The 18,917-nt window shown below is 42.5% G+C and overlaps 1 protein-coding gene and 1 long non-coding RNA gene across 4 annotated transcripts in view; both read left to right on the plus strand.

Annotated features, from left to right (window-relative positions):
- LOC144769993 (uncharacterized) overlaps positions 1-4,648 on the plus strand; it is a 50,942-nt gene extending 46,294 nt beyond the window's left edge. The window contains exons 2-3 of the long non-coding RNA XR_013598769.1: positions 4,357-4,506; positions 4,610-4,648. This is a non-coding gene — a long non-coding RNA (uncharacterized LOC144769993). The remainder of the gene's footprint in view (positions 1-4,356; positions 4,507-4,609) is intronic.
- NDUFAF8 (NADH:ubiquinone oxidoreductase complex assembly factor 8) overlaps positions 1-18,917 on the plus strand; it is a 71,807-nt gene that overhangs the window by 51,232 nt on the left and 1,658 nt on the right. For 2 of the 3 annotated variants that reach the window (XM_078654188.1, XM_078654187.1), the window contains exon 3: positions 8,865-8,975. The exons of the other annotated variant lie outside the window; for it this stretch is intronic. In XM_078654188.1, coding sequence (XP_078510314.1) covers positions 8,865-8,975 — 111 coding nt within the window. The remainder of the gene's footprint in view (positions 1-8,864; positions 8,976-18,917) is intronic. 3 annotated transcript variants of the gene reach the window in all.

An 18,917-nucleotide genomic window follows, 5' to 3' on the forward strand; every position in this document is an offset into this window, starting at 1 on the left:
GTCATCGAGAAATTATTTCAATGTATATGACCAGATTAGCGCTGCTTGGTAATGGAAAGGTTGCCAAATGGCTTTACTTCCCGTGATAAAAAGGCAGCGTAAGGCCTCAATGCAGTCACTTATAGGCCAGCATAGTTGCCCAGCATTAGGACCCCTGTATACAAAGTGTAATAGAGAGCCATTCACTCATAGCACGCGCCGGTTAGACTATAACCAAAATCCTATTGGAAATAGAGAGTCTCGCATCTCTAAGCATAGCGCACTCTAAAATAAACAGAAGCAAAAATAAAAGCAAAGGTGGCAGAGCCTACACTTCAACAGAGAGCCTATGCTGTCGTTAGTTTAACAGGTCAATGAACCGCATAATGGAACTTACGTTATTTAATGGCTTCTGAGAACCAAAGTGTTCCGTGTCAGGCTAGGTAACATCGGTCCGCAACTGGATGAGGAGCTGACTCGCAGCTAAGGTTTTTAAAGCCCGTAACCCGGAACCAATCCTCATCGGGGTCAATGCAGGGAAAAGAGACCAGGGCCATGGTTTGTCAAAAGGACAAACCACGAAAACGTCGGCCATCTTGGAGTGTCTGAATCCTGTATTGTAATAAAGTGATGAATACTGGTGACAACCACATCCATCAGTTAACTCCAAGCGATTAGGCACCCACATGCGAAAAAATGAACATTAATCCCACAGATTTCATTCTATTCGTAAACAATTAAAATTGAATTCAGTGAGAAAACACATTTAAATGCGACGTGCCATCATAGTTGGAATGCTTAATTAAAAAAAAGATAATAATATATTCAAGAGAATGAATTCCAATTATATATATACAATGAACGGAATGTACAAAGGACCACACAGTGGTGTCCACGAGTTCATTAGATGTGGCTGCGATTGTTACTTTCTTGTAGACGAATCCACTCTTGTATCCGAGATCAAATAGATGATACATGTAAGCTACTTTTCATTTGGGTTGTATTCTGGAGACAACAATAGTGAATTCTCACATTTAACATTCTAATGCAACAGAAATACACAAGGAATCACAATTCAGAACGGCAGAAAAAAGCTCAACATCTTAGGATAAACAGTCTCTAGTAAGAACAAAGTACTGTTGCTGAACTGGCATGAAAAGCAATTGACAAATCTATAAACTTCTAGGCAGAAGAGTCATACAATAAAAAGTTGATGCCCTTTTGCTATGGTAGAACCTCGGCTGTATCCAACCAACCCCAACCATTACTTCCACCCGGATTTTTAGGACAGGGCCGCGGACGCGGCCAACCTCCACCATCAAACCGCGGCACAAGAAACCGACAATATCAACCACAGTTGCCCGGCGAGCGGCAAACACGCAACCAATATTATCAATGGGGACAACCACAATAAATGAAATTAATTAGGTTGCAGTCATTGATCAACAAATACCAATCTTCAATCTCTCTGATCACATCTTTAACCATGATGAGACTGCCCTTCTCTCCCGAGGCCTCACCTTTGTACCCACTGAACGAACCAATTTCCTTGACCTCCAGTCCAGCCTACTTAAATTCTTCAGGAGGATAAGACTGAGACATTTCTTTTCTGATAAACCAGACCACAATTCCACCATTGTGTCCCCCTTCCGCCCACCCTCTACCTTCAACCCCCCCTCACATGCCATGCCACCTGAAATTTTGGCGTTTGAACGGCTGGTATTAAAAGATGTAATGGACTTAAAAAGCCGCTCACAGTTCATTCCTTATAATTTACCCATGTCAGAAAGACAGGCCTTAAAAACTTTAGAGAACAATGATGACATCATTATCAAGCCGGCCGACAAGGGGGGCGGAATAGTAATCATGAGCACTACCAAATATGATTTAGAAATTCAAAGACAGCTTGCGAATCGACAACACTATCGCCCCCTTTCCAAGGATCCTCTGGAGGTCATCCGCGTCAAAATACTTACCATCACCAATGAAGCCAGAGATCAAGACATCATCACGAAGCAGGAGTTTGAATTCTTGAACAACCAGAGCCCTCGCACTCCTGTACTACATGTCTTGCCCAAGATACATAAAAACAGTCAAAATCCACCGGGCAGACCCATTGTCTCTGGATGTGGCTCGATATTGGAACCCCTTGGCAAATACATAGACTCTATTATAAAAGAATTCGTCCCCGAAACGGACACTTACATCCGTGACACAATGGATCTTATCAATACTATAGAGGATCTACCCTTCGATACCACTACTCAAGTTATGGCTGGACTCGACATAGAGTCCCTCTATACTAACATACCTCATGATGAAGGCCTACAAGTAATACAAACTCTTCTACTTTCCAGACCCCAACCCACCCGGATCCCTACAGACTTCATCATGAACCTTCTTCGAGTAGCACTACAAAATAATTACTTTCTGTACCGAGACACATTCTACCTTCAGATCAAAGGTGTCTCTATGGGTGCTTGTTTTGCCCCAAACTTTGCTATCCTATTTGTACATAATCTGGAGACAACCTTGATTTTGACACCTGTCAACCCCTTTTTCCAACAAATCAACCTTTGGCGTCGATATATCGACGACGTGCTACTACTATGGAACGGCACAGCTGAGACTCTGGACCCCTTCATCACTTGGCTTAATGGCTCCCAAGAACATCTAAAGTTCACTAGTGAATGCACTAATAACGACCTTCCATTTTTGGACGTTACTATTCATGCTGAAGAAGGACTGCTGGGCACTACTCTATACAGAAAGCCAACTGAAAAGAATACCTTACTCCTTTATTCCTGCTATCACCCACGCGGCTTACGAGATGGACTACCGTATGGCCAGTTCCTACGGATCCGCCGCAATTGCAAGTGGCGAAAAGACTTTTTCAAAGAAGCAGACATCCTGTCCAAAAAGCTATTACATCGTGGCTACCCCAAACGCCTGGTGACTAGATCCAAGAAAAGAGCCTGGCACTGCCACCGAGATCTCCTTTTAACAACTCAACCCAAGAAGTCCATGACCAGGATTCCATTTGTTTCCAAATTTAGTCCCCACAGCAACAAAGTGAGCTCGATCATCAAAAAGAACTGGTCCCTCCTTCGCCCACATGAACATTTCCAGGAAGCCCCACTATTCTCATACCAACGCGGGGACAATTTGGCCAGTCACTTAGTACATGCCATTACATGGCCTAAAACCGCCGAGAAAAGAAACACAATTACAGCAGCCTGGGGTCTTGACCCGATTGTGGGCCACTACAGATGTCAAAGTTGTAGTGTCTGCAGTTTAACCTCCAACACAAAGGAATTCAAATTTAATGGCCGCTCACATCAATTGAAAAACCACACGAACTGCAGCTCGCAGAATGTCATCTATGCGATCAAGTGTCCTTGTGAACTTATCTACATTGGCCAAACGACGCAGATGATTAAACAACGCATCATCCAACACAAAAGCAGGATAACTGTAAAACACTGACAGCTCCCTTAGTTGCCCATTACCTAGAATTGGGACACCGTGACTCAGATATCCTTTGGCAAGTGGTGGAGAAACCTACCCTACCGATTCGTGGAGGAGATATCAAAGCACTACTCAACAAAGCTGAGTGCAAATGGATGACCATTTGCGATTCTGTAAACAATGGCCTTAACACGATCGATGAGTGGAACAGCACGGTTACCACTTAAACCATTGACTCATCCTTCCCCTCCATTGGTTGGCTCCCTGTCTTTCTCGCCCACCTCTGGTCTCCTGATTGCGATAAGAATCTGATAAATGTTCCTTTCTCCTTTTTCCCTTTCCTTTTTATAAATACAGTTGCGTAATGTGCCACAATACAGCGCTATGAGATATATCATTACCCATGACATACTTGTTGATGTTGACAACTGTATATTAATGAGGGTCTCTTTAAATTGTTCGCTTATCTATCATGCCTCGTTTACAAACAAAAGTGATTCAATATGGATATGTACTGTCCTTCACGCTACTGTTCGTTTTAAAAAATTGCTGTTTTTGATTTCTATCTATCATCCCTTCCGAGCGCAGTCACGCCATTCGTCAGACACCCCCTACTCTTCCAAGACCCGTCACGACCTACCACACGCCTCTAAATCACGCCCCCTGCCCTCCCCGTCATCCGCTTGGCCCCGCCCAGTCTCCGCCCACACGCGGAAGTAAACTACCAGCATTCACGAGCGCCATTGCTCGCCAGACCCTAGGATTCAGTCCCCCTCCGGCATGAAGATCCCATAGGTAATTACTCTGAGATCCCGCAGTCCCGGTCCTGCGAGGTTAACCGTTACTCTCTTAAACCGGCACAACGGCCTTTCTGTAATTGATCGCCCCATCCCTGTCCCCCTTTTACAGGACTCGTGCTGATGCCGACGTACTTCACACAGCCGCCCGGTCATCCCCAAATTCAGCTCCCACACGCGGAAGCAAGTCTACCTGCCAGACACACGCCTGAATTCACCAGACTATAGGACGCTGTCTTATGCCAGCACGCTGATCTAAGAGGTAAATGATCCAGAACCGACCCTTCTTTCACTGCCCTTGTTACCACACACGGAACGACCGATTATACTAATTGATCGCTCCGTCCATGTCTCCTTTTCCACAGGACTCGTGCTGGCTATCGGCAGACATCACACGGCCACTCAGCATTCCCTGCCGGTGGGTACTTCTTGATCTTAGGTACCTTTGTAATTACCCAGTATTTGCAACTAGTCGAGTACCCTACTACTAATGGCCGCTTTGCTTTTTAATTATAGTGCCCCCGTGCAGAATTAAATCCCAATTGATGATCGCCTTAGATCGCACGTTATCAAGCGCCTCTCCAGGTAAATAATTCCCCCCCCCCCTCACACACCTCCCACGCCAGACCACCGCCTTCCCTCCTTGATATATCCTTTTTTCCTTTGCAGCACGCCCCAAGTTAGACAACCTAGTCCTGATGACGATCCTTACTTACGTGGATCGAAACGCCGTCGACTTCACAGCTCATTAACAGGCGTACCTCTCTAATGTGGTTCAAATAATGAAAAGCAATCCTTAATCTGTGATACCACTTTGTCACATGATTTGAGCCACCCACTGTAGATTGTTTGCACCTTGTTCACTGTGCGCCGTCCATGCTGTTCACCCTCTCACTTGCGTCGCCACCCTCACTACAGTCACTTTTGTAGAGCACCAAGTTTTATATGGTTGTCACAAATTGAGTTTATGCAGTGCTGCTTATAACTGTATACTACTGACCATGAATTCATACCATAAAATAAGATGAATGAATATCTTACTTTAAACCAAAGAGTGTTCTCCTTTTTCCTTGCCAGCAATGCGATGCGCATGCATGTTTAATTGACTGTTAGTTCAACCTATTAGGACATTGTATTTTGATTACACCCTTTTGCTATGGTGTCACACTAGAGTATGTCAAATGGAGGTAGTAATAATCAGCCTTCATATGGGCATAGATTTGAGAGATGATATCAGATTTCACCTTAGGTGAGACAGGGTAAAGTTTGCCATTCCGTGCATGAATTGAGACCTTTTTTGACAGGATCAGCAAAACAAATCCAACGCTGTTCTTTCATGGTCAGGATGCGGTCAACTTTCGGTTGTCTAATGGTAGGTTTTACAATCTCAACCACCCACCAGAGTATCTCTTTCTCAGTGTGTTTTTTCAGGAGAAAGTGCTCTACCAAGGGGGCATTTTTGGTGTGACAGCGTATTCTTGACTGATGTTGAAGGATACGTTTCTTCACTGTTTGTGTGATTTTGCCAAAATATTTGATGCCACAAGGGCTTTGAATGCAGTACACGACATTTGACATGTTGCAATTAGAAAACCCTTTAAGGGTAATTGACTTGCCATTTAGTGAGAAACATTTCAAATTGCTAGTAGTTAGACATGCCATACAGTGATTGCATTTATAATGCCCTACGACTGGACTAAGTTGACGCATATTGTCAATCAAATTGGTGTCTTTATTTCTGTAGGCGTGCACCAATCTGTCTCTGAGATTTGCGCCTCTTTTAAAGGCTACCATTGGCTTCTCTACGAGTTCTGGTAAACTAGATAGCAATGACCAGTGCTTGGAAATCAGTTTTTTAATGGAATTAGTTGCCGTACCAAACGTTGTGACACAAACCAATTTGGGCACAGATGTTTTCGTTTTCACCTGTAAAAGTGCTTCCCGGTCATTATACCATGCATGTTTAAGGGAACGTTTAAGGAGTTTATTAGGATAGCCCCGTGCATGCAATTTCACTTTGAGTTGTTCTGCTTCAGTGAAATAGTCTACCCTTCTTGAACAATTCCTCCGCAAACGGAGGAATTGTCCAAAGGGCAACCCATCCTTGAGGGCCTGTGGGTGATGGCTGTTAAATTTCAGGAGCGTATTCCGTGCAGTTGGTTTTGTAAATAATGTAGTGTATAGTGTGTTATCTACACTAACTTTAATGGAGATGTCCAGGAAGTCCATACTGTACTGATTCTGCACAAGTGTGAAATGTAAATTGGGATTTTTGGTGTTAATCCAATGATGAAATTCCATAAGGGTCTCACATGTACCCTGCCAGATGAAGAAAATATCATCAATATATCGCAGCCAGCATCGCAAGCTGGCTGCGAAAGGATTACTGTTATTGTAGATGAATCGTGAGACCCTTATGGAATTTCATCATTGGATTAACACCAAAAATCCCAATTTACATTTCACACTTTTCACGTTTATGACGAACGGAAAGCAGGCGAGACAGTCCAAGTGGGACGGCACAAAAAGCCAAAGGAAGTCAACACACATAGCTATTTTCCAATGGCTTGCCACCGTTTAGCATAATCTGTGACGCCAGCCAATGGAAATGAAGGGCGGGGCTGATCTGCAATAAATCTCGCAGAGCGAGCTGCGCTTATGCGCAGTCACACTAGCCGAGACCTAAAACATTGGCATTTACAATGCTATTAGCTCCAACTCCAACAAACGCGAGACCTATTGTATTTCCAATGCTCGTTCATTTAGATGTTAAAACGGTAAAAGACACATTTTGTCCTAATGCATCTGTTTAATCTGCTCCACGTGGCATGCTGTAGAATTGGAAAAACGGGTAATGAGAAAAAACTTCTATTGGGCAGCTTTCTGTACAAATGAGAGATCACCTTTGATAATCAACCCATACTTCCTCTATCTCTTTTCTAAGAATTCATGCACAACTTACAATTACACAGGACATGTTAAGGCATGTGTGTGAGGTCAAATTATATACAGTAAAGAAAAAATGGCACAATTATGAAAAAAGCTATTTAAAGGATTTCTGGATACCTTTTCCATCAACATGCACACAGACACGGCCACCCAGCAGGTTCTGCGAAGTGTTTTTCCCTGTCGGGTGTGTGGGTCTGCATGCAAGTATGGCCTATGGAAAATACGGTGTGTGCTAGATATATGTATTCGTCCCTTAACAATGACTAGCATCTATACTACATAAACGTGGCCATCTTGCCATCGATTACCGGTGTGAAAGGCACTTTACCATCCAACAATGGCCTGGGGCACTCTGCCCGTAGACTGCCCTTAACCTTCTTATCCATGGGTTTGTGAATCCTGCTACCAAATTATTGGCCTACTTTGGCTGTCGGAACCCAGTCTGCTGATCAAGGGTGATAGTATTTGCTGGATCAAGCATTCCTTCGGGTTCTACTAGCTCCGGATCTCCTGAGGTAGGAGAAGAGTCCAGACTGAGACTTTTGAGGCCACCCTCCTGCTTCCATGTTCTATAGGAATGGAGGCATTTTTAAACTTTCCTCACTCTCAACCTCACCATTCCTGATCACTACAGTGAATAACCAGTTGGCCTGCCTCCTGGTGGAGGAAAGCCCAACCAAGACCCAATGATGATTCTGTTCCCGTAAAAGATTGAAGTGGACAATCAAGATCTACTGCTGTTACGACTACCACGTGAATGAGGGTCTTTATTAGGCCTGGGTGGTGAACTTTGCTCCGTTTGCGGAGTTTTCTGCACCCCACACTTTGCGGAGTGCAGAAAACTCTTCTTCGCAATGTGCAGCAGAGTATTTTTCCCGTTCGCGATCGGTAAGTTTGTGAGCGCGAGCTGCCGCTCTGGTAGAATTTCTACCCGAGCAGCAGGAATACCGGCACAAACTGCAGTTCGCACTGCACTCCGCCACTCATGCAATTTTGCAGATTTATTTCGTAGCTTCGTGGAATTCCACGTAGCAAAACTCAGCGAACTACACCCAGGCCTAGTTTTTATAGACGCCCAGACCCCTATACCCTGGTATAAACAGGACAAATGATCCATTCCTCTTTGATTATTTATCTGTTGAATGGAAGCCGAATGGATCTCCGCTTCTCTCTCCCCTAACTGATCAAAAGACACCTTAGACTACGTCAGCTGGCTTTCAAAGAACCAAGCCCCTTTAATACTAGTGAGAGAAGACGTCGGTGGAGGCTGTACCCTTGTAATCCTATCATGAGAATTGTGGATGAATAAAATATGCTGTTTTACACTTGAGCTTTATATGCGCTTCACATCTTGATCTTCTCTGAGACATCTATTTTCACTTTGCAAGTATGCACTGGTGCCTGCCCGCTCGCCTTACCAGACTAATTTCAATGAAGCAACTTCAATTAGTAAAGCATCGATTATGACTAAAAAGGTCAGACTCTCACTTTATTAGACACCTTTAGAGATGGCTTCGAGCAAGCAGGTAAACCAGGAATTAATAATTCCAAGTACTTTAATCTGGAATTTGCTACAAGCCAGTTTTCCATGCTCTGAATGTTATTGTAAAAAGGATTTTTGTTCACACTTTAGCTTCAACTGAATGTTTAAACTGTGTGCTTGTCTTGTAGGCCATATCCTATGGAAAGTGTGTGGCTGCCACAACAACAGGGAAATCGGAGTTGCAAAAAGATGCGTGTGCAAAGCAATTTGAAGCGCTGAAGAACTGTTTTAAAAAAGCAGTATGTGATTTTAGTTTTACTTATTTGTAGTCCATAAAATCATTTCATTTAAACGCATCCTTAACTATTTCTTGTGTGTGAAAGATTGCCAATATGTTTCTAGAAAAGTGGTGTTGTTTTTACAAATAATTTTGTTACTCCAGTTGTGTCATCAGAAGTTCATTTAGTGTCTGGGAATAAGGAAAGTATTGGCCTACACCATAGTATCCAAATGTGATTTTCAGGACTGTCATCACACAAGATTTTATGACATCATCATGACGTACATTTTGGTACAATGAATGAAGAGAAGTAATTTATGTAGCTGGGAGTAATCCTGAAATCCTGGTCTGATTATGACTTCTGGTGACTGTGATTTTAGACCTTTTGCCTTATTAAGCTACATTTTCTGTGATCTGGTGATGTTTGTGTGCATCAACAAACCTAAACAGTTCTAGAATCTTCTTATGTCAGTTTGTCACGGTATATTCTGACCAAATCATGGCAATCAAAACAAGCATTTACAATACAACGGTCTCGCCTTTGCACAAGTTAGAGCTATTGGCATTGTAAATGACAAAATTGTTATTTATGTGTTGGTTTTGAAAGCAGATAAATAAATGGCATTGTCATTTACAATGCCACTAGCGTAATCTCTAGCAAATGCGAGACCTATTGCATTTGCAAGCAAAAATCAAAATAGGGAGTGAAGAGGTAGTGCTTAAAAAGCACTGGGGTGGATGCACCCTCCTCCAGTCAATGGTATATTCAAACAACAAGATCCACCTCTAACAGGTTTTCCTGTGAGCCAAGATATGACAGGCATACACAGTATTTGTTAACATACCCCTCACACACCAAAAGGTCCCTTGGTGTCATGCTTCATCATCGGGGTCTTCCCGCCCCGCTGCGGGACGGGGCGTGCTACGACTAGCGACTACGCTGGAGCACTCAGATATTGTAAGTGCTATGTGAGGTGTATTGTTGTGAGTGTAAGTAGGGTCAAAAAGTGATAGGAAAAGTGAGGTTAAAAGAATACCTGGCCTTTTGAAAACAAAAAAATACATTATTACTCATAGGCTGGTATTGTTAAAAATTGGTGTGGCAGAGAAAAACACAGCTTGTCAATGAGCTAGTTTTCCTGATGGTGTCAACATGTTTCGAGGCTACCTGCCTCTTCGTCAGGACAGGGTCAGATCCCTCTATCACTCACTAATGTTGCCATCAATGTGTGTTATGTGTGTATATACAGGTGAAACGGATATTCTAATACCTATGTGGTATGCAATTAATTTACAGTTTATAGAGCCCTAACAGTATTACTGATTCGTGGGCCTGCAAGATAAAATTAGAGCACGTAAATATTTCCTGTGCGCTTCCCAGGAAAAAGTGTTTATAATCTTTTTGTGATCCTTTTTATTGTATCCAGTGTTCTCAAAAGAGACTCTTTCTTCTTTAGAGTTATTCAATAACGTAGTACGAACAGAGATGTAACCTTTGTTTGCCCAGAGATCACCATTTATCAAAACAAGTGATGGGTGGAGTGAGAAGCTGTAAATGAAGCTTACTCGCCTTCCCAAAGTCTGACTTTCAAAAACAACAAGGAACCCTCATTCAATCTGCTTATCCCTCCTCTATAACTGCTTGGGCGAATCTTCTAGGGTGTTTAAAAGGACTCTCACCCACTAGAGCTTCCAGTGGCATGCTTCATCATGGAGTCCTCATCTAGATGCCTAGTGTTTCTAGGTGGGCTCAACCATGCAAACCAAGGGAGGTCTTTGGTTGTTAAAGGGATCCTTACGTTAAAATTGTGCAAGGTGTCCCCAAGAAATGTTATTGTTCGGGGCATCTTAATATTAATAAACCTGTAGGTGGGGACATCTTATGAATAAACTAGTATCCTCTGTCCCTTGGTCAACATTTTGCAGCCATCTCATCAACGCCTCACTGGGTTACTTGGCTTTCTTCAGGACTTCACACAGATCCCACTTCAATGTTCAATATTATCTCTGCACTGTAAAGTGTGAAACCCCATTCCCCAAAATCATGCCCTCTATACATGCTAACCTATTTGGTCACACTCTTTTTATTGTGTTTCTATTAAAAACGTTCCTATTGTAGCTCTTTCGGGTTAGAGACCCGGACCGGACCATGCAGTCACACAATCCAAGGATACTCATCCCAACACTTAACCTATTTGGTTTCTCCCTCACCACAGATAATAGTAAACATTGCAGTGGGATATGTGTGAGGTCCTAAAGAAACTCAAGTAGCCTGGTGTTGCGTTGGTGCGATGGCTGAAACATGTTTACTAAGGGACATAGGGGATACTAGTTTCCTCATATCAGGTCCCCACCTACAGCTTTTAAACTTGTCAAGGTGCCCTAAACAATAACATTTCTTGAGTCCCCCAGTGTTAAAACTGTCTCCTGTCCTCTTCAACCTTTACATAGATCTATTAAGTGCTTTACTCTCAGAGAACAACATCAAGATTCTCCAATACGCGGATGATACACAACTCTACGTGAAACTCTCTGCTTTAGACATTCAATTCCTCAAATACCTCTTACATATTATCCAGATGTGAATGTCCAGCCCCTGCTTGCACCTGAACCCAACCAAGACTGAACTCCTGTTATTTTTCAAGAACAACTAACAAGATACAGTACAAAGTTTCCTCAGCAACATGGAACCCCTACTTTCACTGAATGCCTAGTCACTTGGATACACCCTGAACAACAACCTCACTCTTAAGGAACATATTGACGGAAAAAAACAAAGATGGCCTGTACCAACGTTCTCCTCTAATGAAAGTCAAACCGTTTCTTTTGAAAAGGTACTGTAAAACTGATGAGCAAGCCTGTATACTATTGCATCAAAACTGAAGTTCAAGCTAAATGCCACAGTATTACTCATCCAAGCTCTGCAGTAATATGATCACGTCACTCCCATCCTGATGGAACTGCATTGATTCCACTTGCCAGCCTGCAGTAACTTCAAAACCAGTTGCATCATTTACATTGACTACGCCCAGCACCCACTCTTATCCTGCAGACAGCCTCACCATCTTTGGTTGTTCTTGGCACACCCTCAGCCAGGACACCTTCAGACTGTAGATTAAGGACCCAATTCTGATCTTGCTAGGAAATCCCTCTGTATGACTCGGATCCGGAGGGCTTTCCGAGGGAGACGTGCTCCGGGAGTCCGAACGAGCGAGTCCGATGTTGCTGTATGCTTATGGACTTGCTTCACTCGGCTCCCATTGAATTCTATGGGAGCCCGTGTACAGACGCATACACAGGCTCCAGTAGCAGAAAAGGCGTTGGCTTTGGAAAAGCGTACACCCTGTGGCGGGCAACCAATGGTGCCCCCCACACTATGCATGCCTGAATTGGGGGACACATGGGCACACCCCCGTGACAGATTTGCAGAGCCCAGGGTGAAGGGGGGGCCTGCTACTGCCCCTCGAAGTACACTTCCAACAGCCGTTTTGTCTCACTGAGACCTAGGCGAAGCAGCTGTCCAAATCAGCATCGTACTCACTCGATCTGAAGTCGGCTCCATAGCGCTGCACGATTCAGCTACGCGATCTTCGCATCGTACTTGGTCGTTCAGACCTGTGTATGACTTGGTCGTGAACAAGTGCTATGAATCATATCCTAAGAAGTGGAAAAAAAGCAAGCTAGTTCCATATATGCTTCCAGGATCTGGAAGACCAACCCTGTATCCATCTCAACTGCCCCAACAGTACTCCAATTTAGGAAAATAATTGCAGCCTCCCCTATTTAAAGAGCACTACATCACAGTGCATTAACAGTCCACAACCCATCTTCCTCTCCTAATAATTGTTGACTTTATGCTTGTCTTTCACCAGGTGCACACTTTTTGCTTTTTGGCTAGGTTTGCGCTATAAAAAATACCCCATACATACACTATGAACACTCTTTCCACCTCTTGTTGGGCTCTGAATGTTACAAGTTGTTTTGCTTCAAATAGGAGGTTTTGTTTTTGAGGTGACACGCAGTATCTCCCTTGAAATCCACAATGTACCAGGGCACAGACCCTAATTCATGATTTTTTACACCCCATGGTTAAGTATATTTGTGAGGATATAAAGTGTTAAAAGGTCTGTGACCTGGAGAAAGAATATGCAATTACTAGTTTATGGCAGTGCCGGTTTTCTTATTTTGTACTCTACAAGTTACAAATCGATTGGTACAGGTAAATAACATTTTCTGTTTGCAGCATGAACCGCAGTACCCAGAAACCTAATACAATGGCTGGTGAGCAGAATACTGCTTGAACAGTTCTTCAAGTACGTCTGTCTGACTTGTCTTTTTTGACAGATATGAATATCCACACATTAATGCTTAGTGAATGTGTTGATGAAAGTCTAAATAGAAGCCTTACAAATGTCTGCTTGTGGGATATTACCCAAGAATTCCACTGTGAATTATTTTTGCTAGTTGAATGCAACATAATTATATCATGTTTTGCTACAACATTTTGGAGCTGAATACATCTAAGGATCCACCTTGCCAGTCCTACCTTTGAGACGGAGTTGCTGAAGTATGTACGGTGTGCATGTGCAAAAGCAACAAACCATTGCTTGGTTTTCTTACTGAATTGAATAATATTAACCTAATACATGATGGCCCTCCCTCATTCACTGTGTTTAGTGCTTTTTCTGCCAGCTATTGTGGCTGAGAGAAAAAAGGAAAGTAAGATGATAGACTGGTTTACACAAAAAGGCAATTCCACTTCTGGGAAAAATAGAGTGTGTTCATAGCACAATTCTGTACAGGAACTGCAAAAAGGGTTCTTCCACAAATACGCTTGAAGTTTACTAACTTTCTTGAGGGAGGTAATGGCCACAAGGAATATTACATTCCATGACATACATTGTGGTGGACACACATGGAGCGGAGTGAGTGAGGATAATATAGTGGCCACTAGAAGGGTATGGAAGCAGCCTCAGAGGGATTACCCTTTTAAGACTTCCATGAAGGCCTTAATGACAGGGATTTAAAAAAAAGCAACATTATGCATCTATGCGGCTATTTCTGCTAGGTGCACTTGCATGAAACTGTAGGCTAGCTGCGGAACCTCTCACACTGTGTGTTTTGCTTACTGTAACAGTGCATTTAATGTCTTTGTACGATATCTAGAATATTACCACGAGTTCTAGAATAACCATGCAATCTGTTGTCAGATGCTGGTTATTCTTGAACTAACTGATATCCTTCTGTTGTGATTCACATTACTCTAGATTAAAACTGCTATTGTTCTTTCATTTCAATTTGCTTATTATGGTTCTTCAATCAGCACCCACCTTGCCTGTTCACACAAGCCCTATTTACTGCATGTGGAGCAGATAGCAGACAAGGTTCGGAATGTTGTGATTAGTGCAAACAAATGACAAACAGTTTCCATTAAGCTGCAAAGCCTGCCCCTTTAGTAGATTTTCTAGATCCTTTTAGAATGTCCACACATTGTTACAGGTCTGTAAATAACCACATTGTAAAATCTCAGGCTCCATTGACAAGATTGAATAACTTTATGTTAGGATGAACTAACTGAACTTAATGCTGACTGAGCAAGTCCGGCCAGAGTTGTTGCTTTTCCAGGTGTTGAATGAACATCTCTAACAGTAGAGAGAACCACTTTGCTAGTACACGTCATGGCAGTGAGAATTTCTGTCTGCCAATGATTTTGCACTACATAAGGCATATGTGGCCTTAGGGGATAGTGTGAAGAAATATCCGTGTCTCAAAGATAGGAGCTTCAGAGTCTCCTGTCTTTGAGGCCTTTCGACGTCTTATGTGGGTGGCTCTGACTGGCGGGCATTCTTTGAAGGAGGTCCCTTTGTAAAAATATGATCCTCTCACGACCGGGGCAAACACAAGGAGTTGATGGACGGAGCGCTGAAACATCCGGGCACTCACCCCCATTCACAGATCTGGGTTCAATCCATCATCCTTCTTTAGCTCACTTCGCCGCCCCAGTTCAGACACAGCCATGTGCAAATCAGTCTTGACCCTGTTCCTCATAGGAACAGTCCAGCCTGACCTGCCAAGCCAGGTCTTCGCTGGACCAGAAACAAGCTTCCTGGGACCATTTTCGGGGTAACACCCCTCATCAGCCTGGCTAGCTCGAGTCTAGTGGCAAAGTGAGCAAGGGGCCCACGTCTAGAAAAACCCTGCCAACTTGGTGCATTTCTTGCTGTGGAGCTAAGACTGCTTTTGAGGTCTCTCTGGAGAGGGGGCAGGGCCATGTCTTTTCATGGGTGTGGTGTGGTCCTCGTTGTTGGGTCTCAAGACCTATGGTATGGTCCTAGCACAGGGTGTCCTGTGCAAACTTCATTGGGGTTGCTGGAGCCTCTTAATCTCTAGTGTCAGAGACTTCAGTGGACAAAGGATTTGGACTGTGCTCCTGATGTGCTTCCATGCTTAGACATTTTCAGTGACCGCACCAGACGTTGTCTCAAAAAAGTCCAGGATCTACATTACTGCATAGTGCAAGAACACAACTCGCTGGCAGTGAGGGTTTAGAACATCGGTGCACTGGTGTTTAATCTGGGAAATTTCATAGTTTCACCTTGACACTAAACTTATGGTGTTCCCAATGCCACTTGGCCACGTCAGAAAAAATTCAATCCTTGGCCACAAAGGAGCGTGTAAATATCAATCCATCATTTATACAATATTTCAAAGAATCCTAATCTCGATCCGCTCGCTCATTACGTTCCAATCACAAATGGTCTTTTGGTTGATTTTTGAATTCCAAATCTCATTCAATCCATGATATACATCAATAGAAGCAGTCAAATCAATCCAGCCAACATGTTTCGTCCTCTATGGACATCATCAGGGCTGTAAATTTAAAACAAGCATATCATTTATAATGATAATTCCAAATCACTTCTATTCAAACTTGATGTGTCCTTTTACTAATTCAAACAAACATTATGTCTTAAATGATACATCCTTGACTATGAGATGGGTGGAGCAAATACGGAACGTTGTTTCTGGACGTACCGTGGTCAAGGGGAATGGTATGATTGGTGGAAAATGGAGCCAGATGGAGTTCTTAAGCCAACTCCTTAAGTCAGGCTTGATAAGTATGGGGTGGTGCTACTTTGCGGGCTCAAGAACTGGATGATGCCTACATGGTTTCCATTCTGGTCAGGTATAACGTGATTGGCCAGAATGAAGGGGCCTGTGGCCAGACCAGAGGATAGGTGTGATAAACACAAAATGTGTGTCCCCTGACATAGCAAGGTCACAGGAAGAGGGGGGATGGGTGGGAATAGGAGCCAGATGGAGTTAACTTGGCCTCCGATCAGATTAGGAAGAATAAGAAAACGTTTGATAGGTTTAGGCGCGAAAGGACCAGTGAGGGAACATATGCTTTGAAATCATCTTCCAATTGTTGATTGACTGACAATTCAACATAAATAGGGGCGTATGAAATAAGTTAGTAAGCGTCGGCAGTATCAATTAATCAAAAATAGCTTTGTTCGATTGTTGAATAGCAATCATAAAAGCGTATAGTTATAAAATACATAAAAAATGTCATGTAAAAATTCATAATAAAAAACATTACATATAGTCACATTAAAAATTATAGTATTACAATCTTAAAAATATATAACCATCATTACTGTGTAAGAGAAAGCATTCAAGTAAACATAAGTTTCCTAAGATAAAACACTTTTTTCAAAAAGGCTATAATTCTTAGAAAAACATTTTCATTATCTAATAATTGTAATGACAGTAGAGCAGGGCGACATTGGAGTAATCCAGATTGTTTTAAAATAGGGACCAAAAACAACCGCCTGTCAGTAGAGAAAAATTTACAAAATAAAGTAACATGAATCGTAGTTTGGGGGGAGATATTATCACAAGGACAGGGCCGGAGATCATGTGTCCAATCATTCATAACGGAGAAAGTGACTAATCTATGAAAGATCCCCAGCCTAAATGGGTTAATAAGAACCTGTCATAGGCACCGGGCACAAAGGATAAGTAGGGTTGAATATGAAAAGTAGTTTAAATCAGTTGATTGTGCAGGACAGTGGGCTTTAAAGTCTCAGATGTCATTCATGAGTATCCAGCAGTATTAGACACTCTTTCCTCAGATCCTTTCTGGTAACTGCCTTAATAGAAGAGGGATTTAAAAAGTACTGTAAATGGCCCAGATCCTAAAACAAATCATGAACATATCTCAGCCAGGGAACTTAAGGGCATGTATGCAGTCTCCTTGTTCCATGCCCTCAGTTGCCATTTCTATGAACACATCTCAGGTGGAGGGGGATGCTCGTATGGAAAAATTATTGATATCGGATTGATGGGCTTCAGACTATTTTCACTTACACACTCACAAACATCTCGGAATTCACAGTACCAGCCTCCAAACACCCGACAATTAAAGTAGTATGGATACTCAAAGACAGCACTACCATTGTGTACTACTCACAGCTTAGCATAAAAGATTTGCCATTGACAAAACACATGGATCTGTTTTCAGAACATGTACGAAGTGGTGAACAATCTGCATGCTGATTGAGCTGCAGTCATCAAGCAATAAACAGGTGATAATTTAATACCACAGTCCTACAGAAGTATTTCCTGCAGTGGGGCACATCAGATTTGCATGTGTTTCAAATGATGACAAATGTGAATTCTAAAGCCACTTTTTCAGGTACCCACAACTCCAGTCACTGGAGGGAACGGTTTGTACATTGGTCAGGGATAATTGCTTCTTCTTTTCCTCTACCTACACTTCTACCATATGTAGTAAGGATGATGTGACACGCTCCAATGACCATGTAGTATATACATGCTGTGCTATTTTTTACTAGCCTTGTGCCTAGGATCCAATGAAAACCAAGCTCTTTTCTTTCTTTTGCCTCCCGTACAAGTCACCACATATACAGGAATATGATAGCCAGTTGTAGAAGTGGAGAATAGTGTAAGAGAACAAAGACACACGACTCCAACATTGCTTGCTCATTAATTGGCTGGTCAATGAAGTCTGTGGGATGTAGTGAAAGGTTACCTGACAAGGCTATATCTGAGCATTGTGTTTGTTTAACCAACTCTCTTTACTTCAATATTGGATGGTTAATTAATGAAAGCTAAACATAAAAAATAAGTATTTCACATATACATGTATATTTATACTTCTCTCTGTGTTTAAGATGAAAACCTCAAGCTTTTTCACTAGATGCTCTTAGGTGAAGGATAAATTATAGTTTTTTTTTTACTTTTTTAGAACTGCAACATGATCAATACTGTTTCCAACCTGTTGTTTTATAATCTTGGCACTCGTATAAGTGTTCTGATACTGTACTTTATACTTGACATATGTAAATACATATGCAATAATCTACATCGAGTCATCTCGATTTCACAATGCATCATAGTAAATAGCCTCATTCTAACTTGTTCAAACAAATGCTCAAGATAATAGTTAAAAGTTTTTCATCAATAACACAACTTCCCGATACTACTTTGTACTTCAGTTGTCCATTCAAACCAATAATTTGAAAAGCAACTAGTGCTTTCGACGAAATTCAGTATCCATGAAGCGAGGTCCAGGCTGTGTGAACATTGTAGCACGATTGCTTAGCAAAGGGTACCTTGAACTCCGAGGAGAATAATACCCAGTAATCGGAGAAGGCTGATGTCTTTTTGGAACATGCAGAGAGTTTTTGGCCTCCTGGGAAACGTAGTTCATTGCCGGACGCTGCTGCACAGCTTTAGTGTATAACAGTGTCAGCAGTCGTGATGACTGCCAGCTTTTCCTTTCCTGAAAGGCACCTAGCACAAGTGCATTTAAATGACAGCCTCCACATGCATGCACACACAAATAAGCAGAATTTCTAGCCCCGTATCTGAACCTGCTGTCCATGGTTGTCCCATTGAAGGTAAATGTTGATAGAGCGCTTGAAAACAGTAC

This window comes from Lissotriton helveticus, chromosome 7, assembly GCF_964261635.1.
Source record: "Lissotriton helveticus chromosome 7, aLisHel1.1, whole genome shotgun sequence".
Lineage (NCBI taxonomy): Eukaryota > Metazoa > Chordata > Amphibia > Caudata > Salamandridae > Lissotriton > Lissotriton helveticus.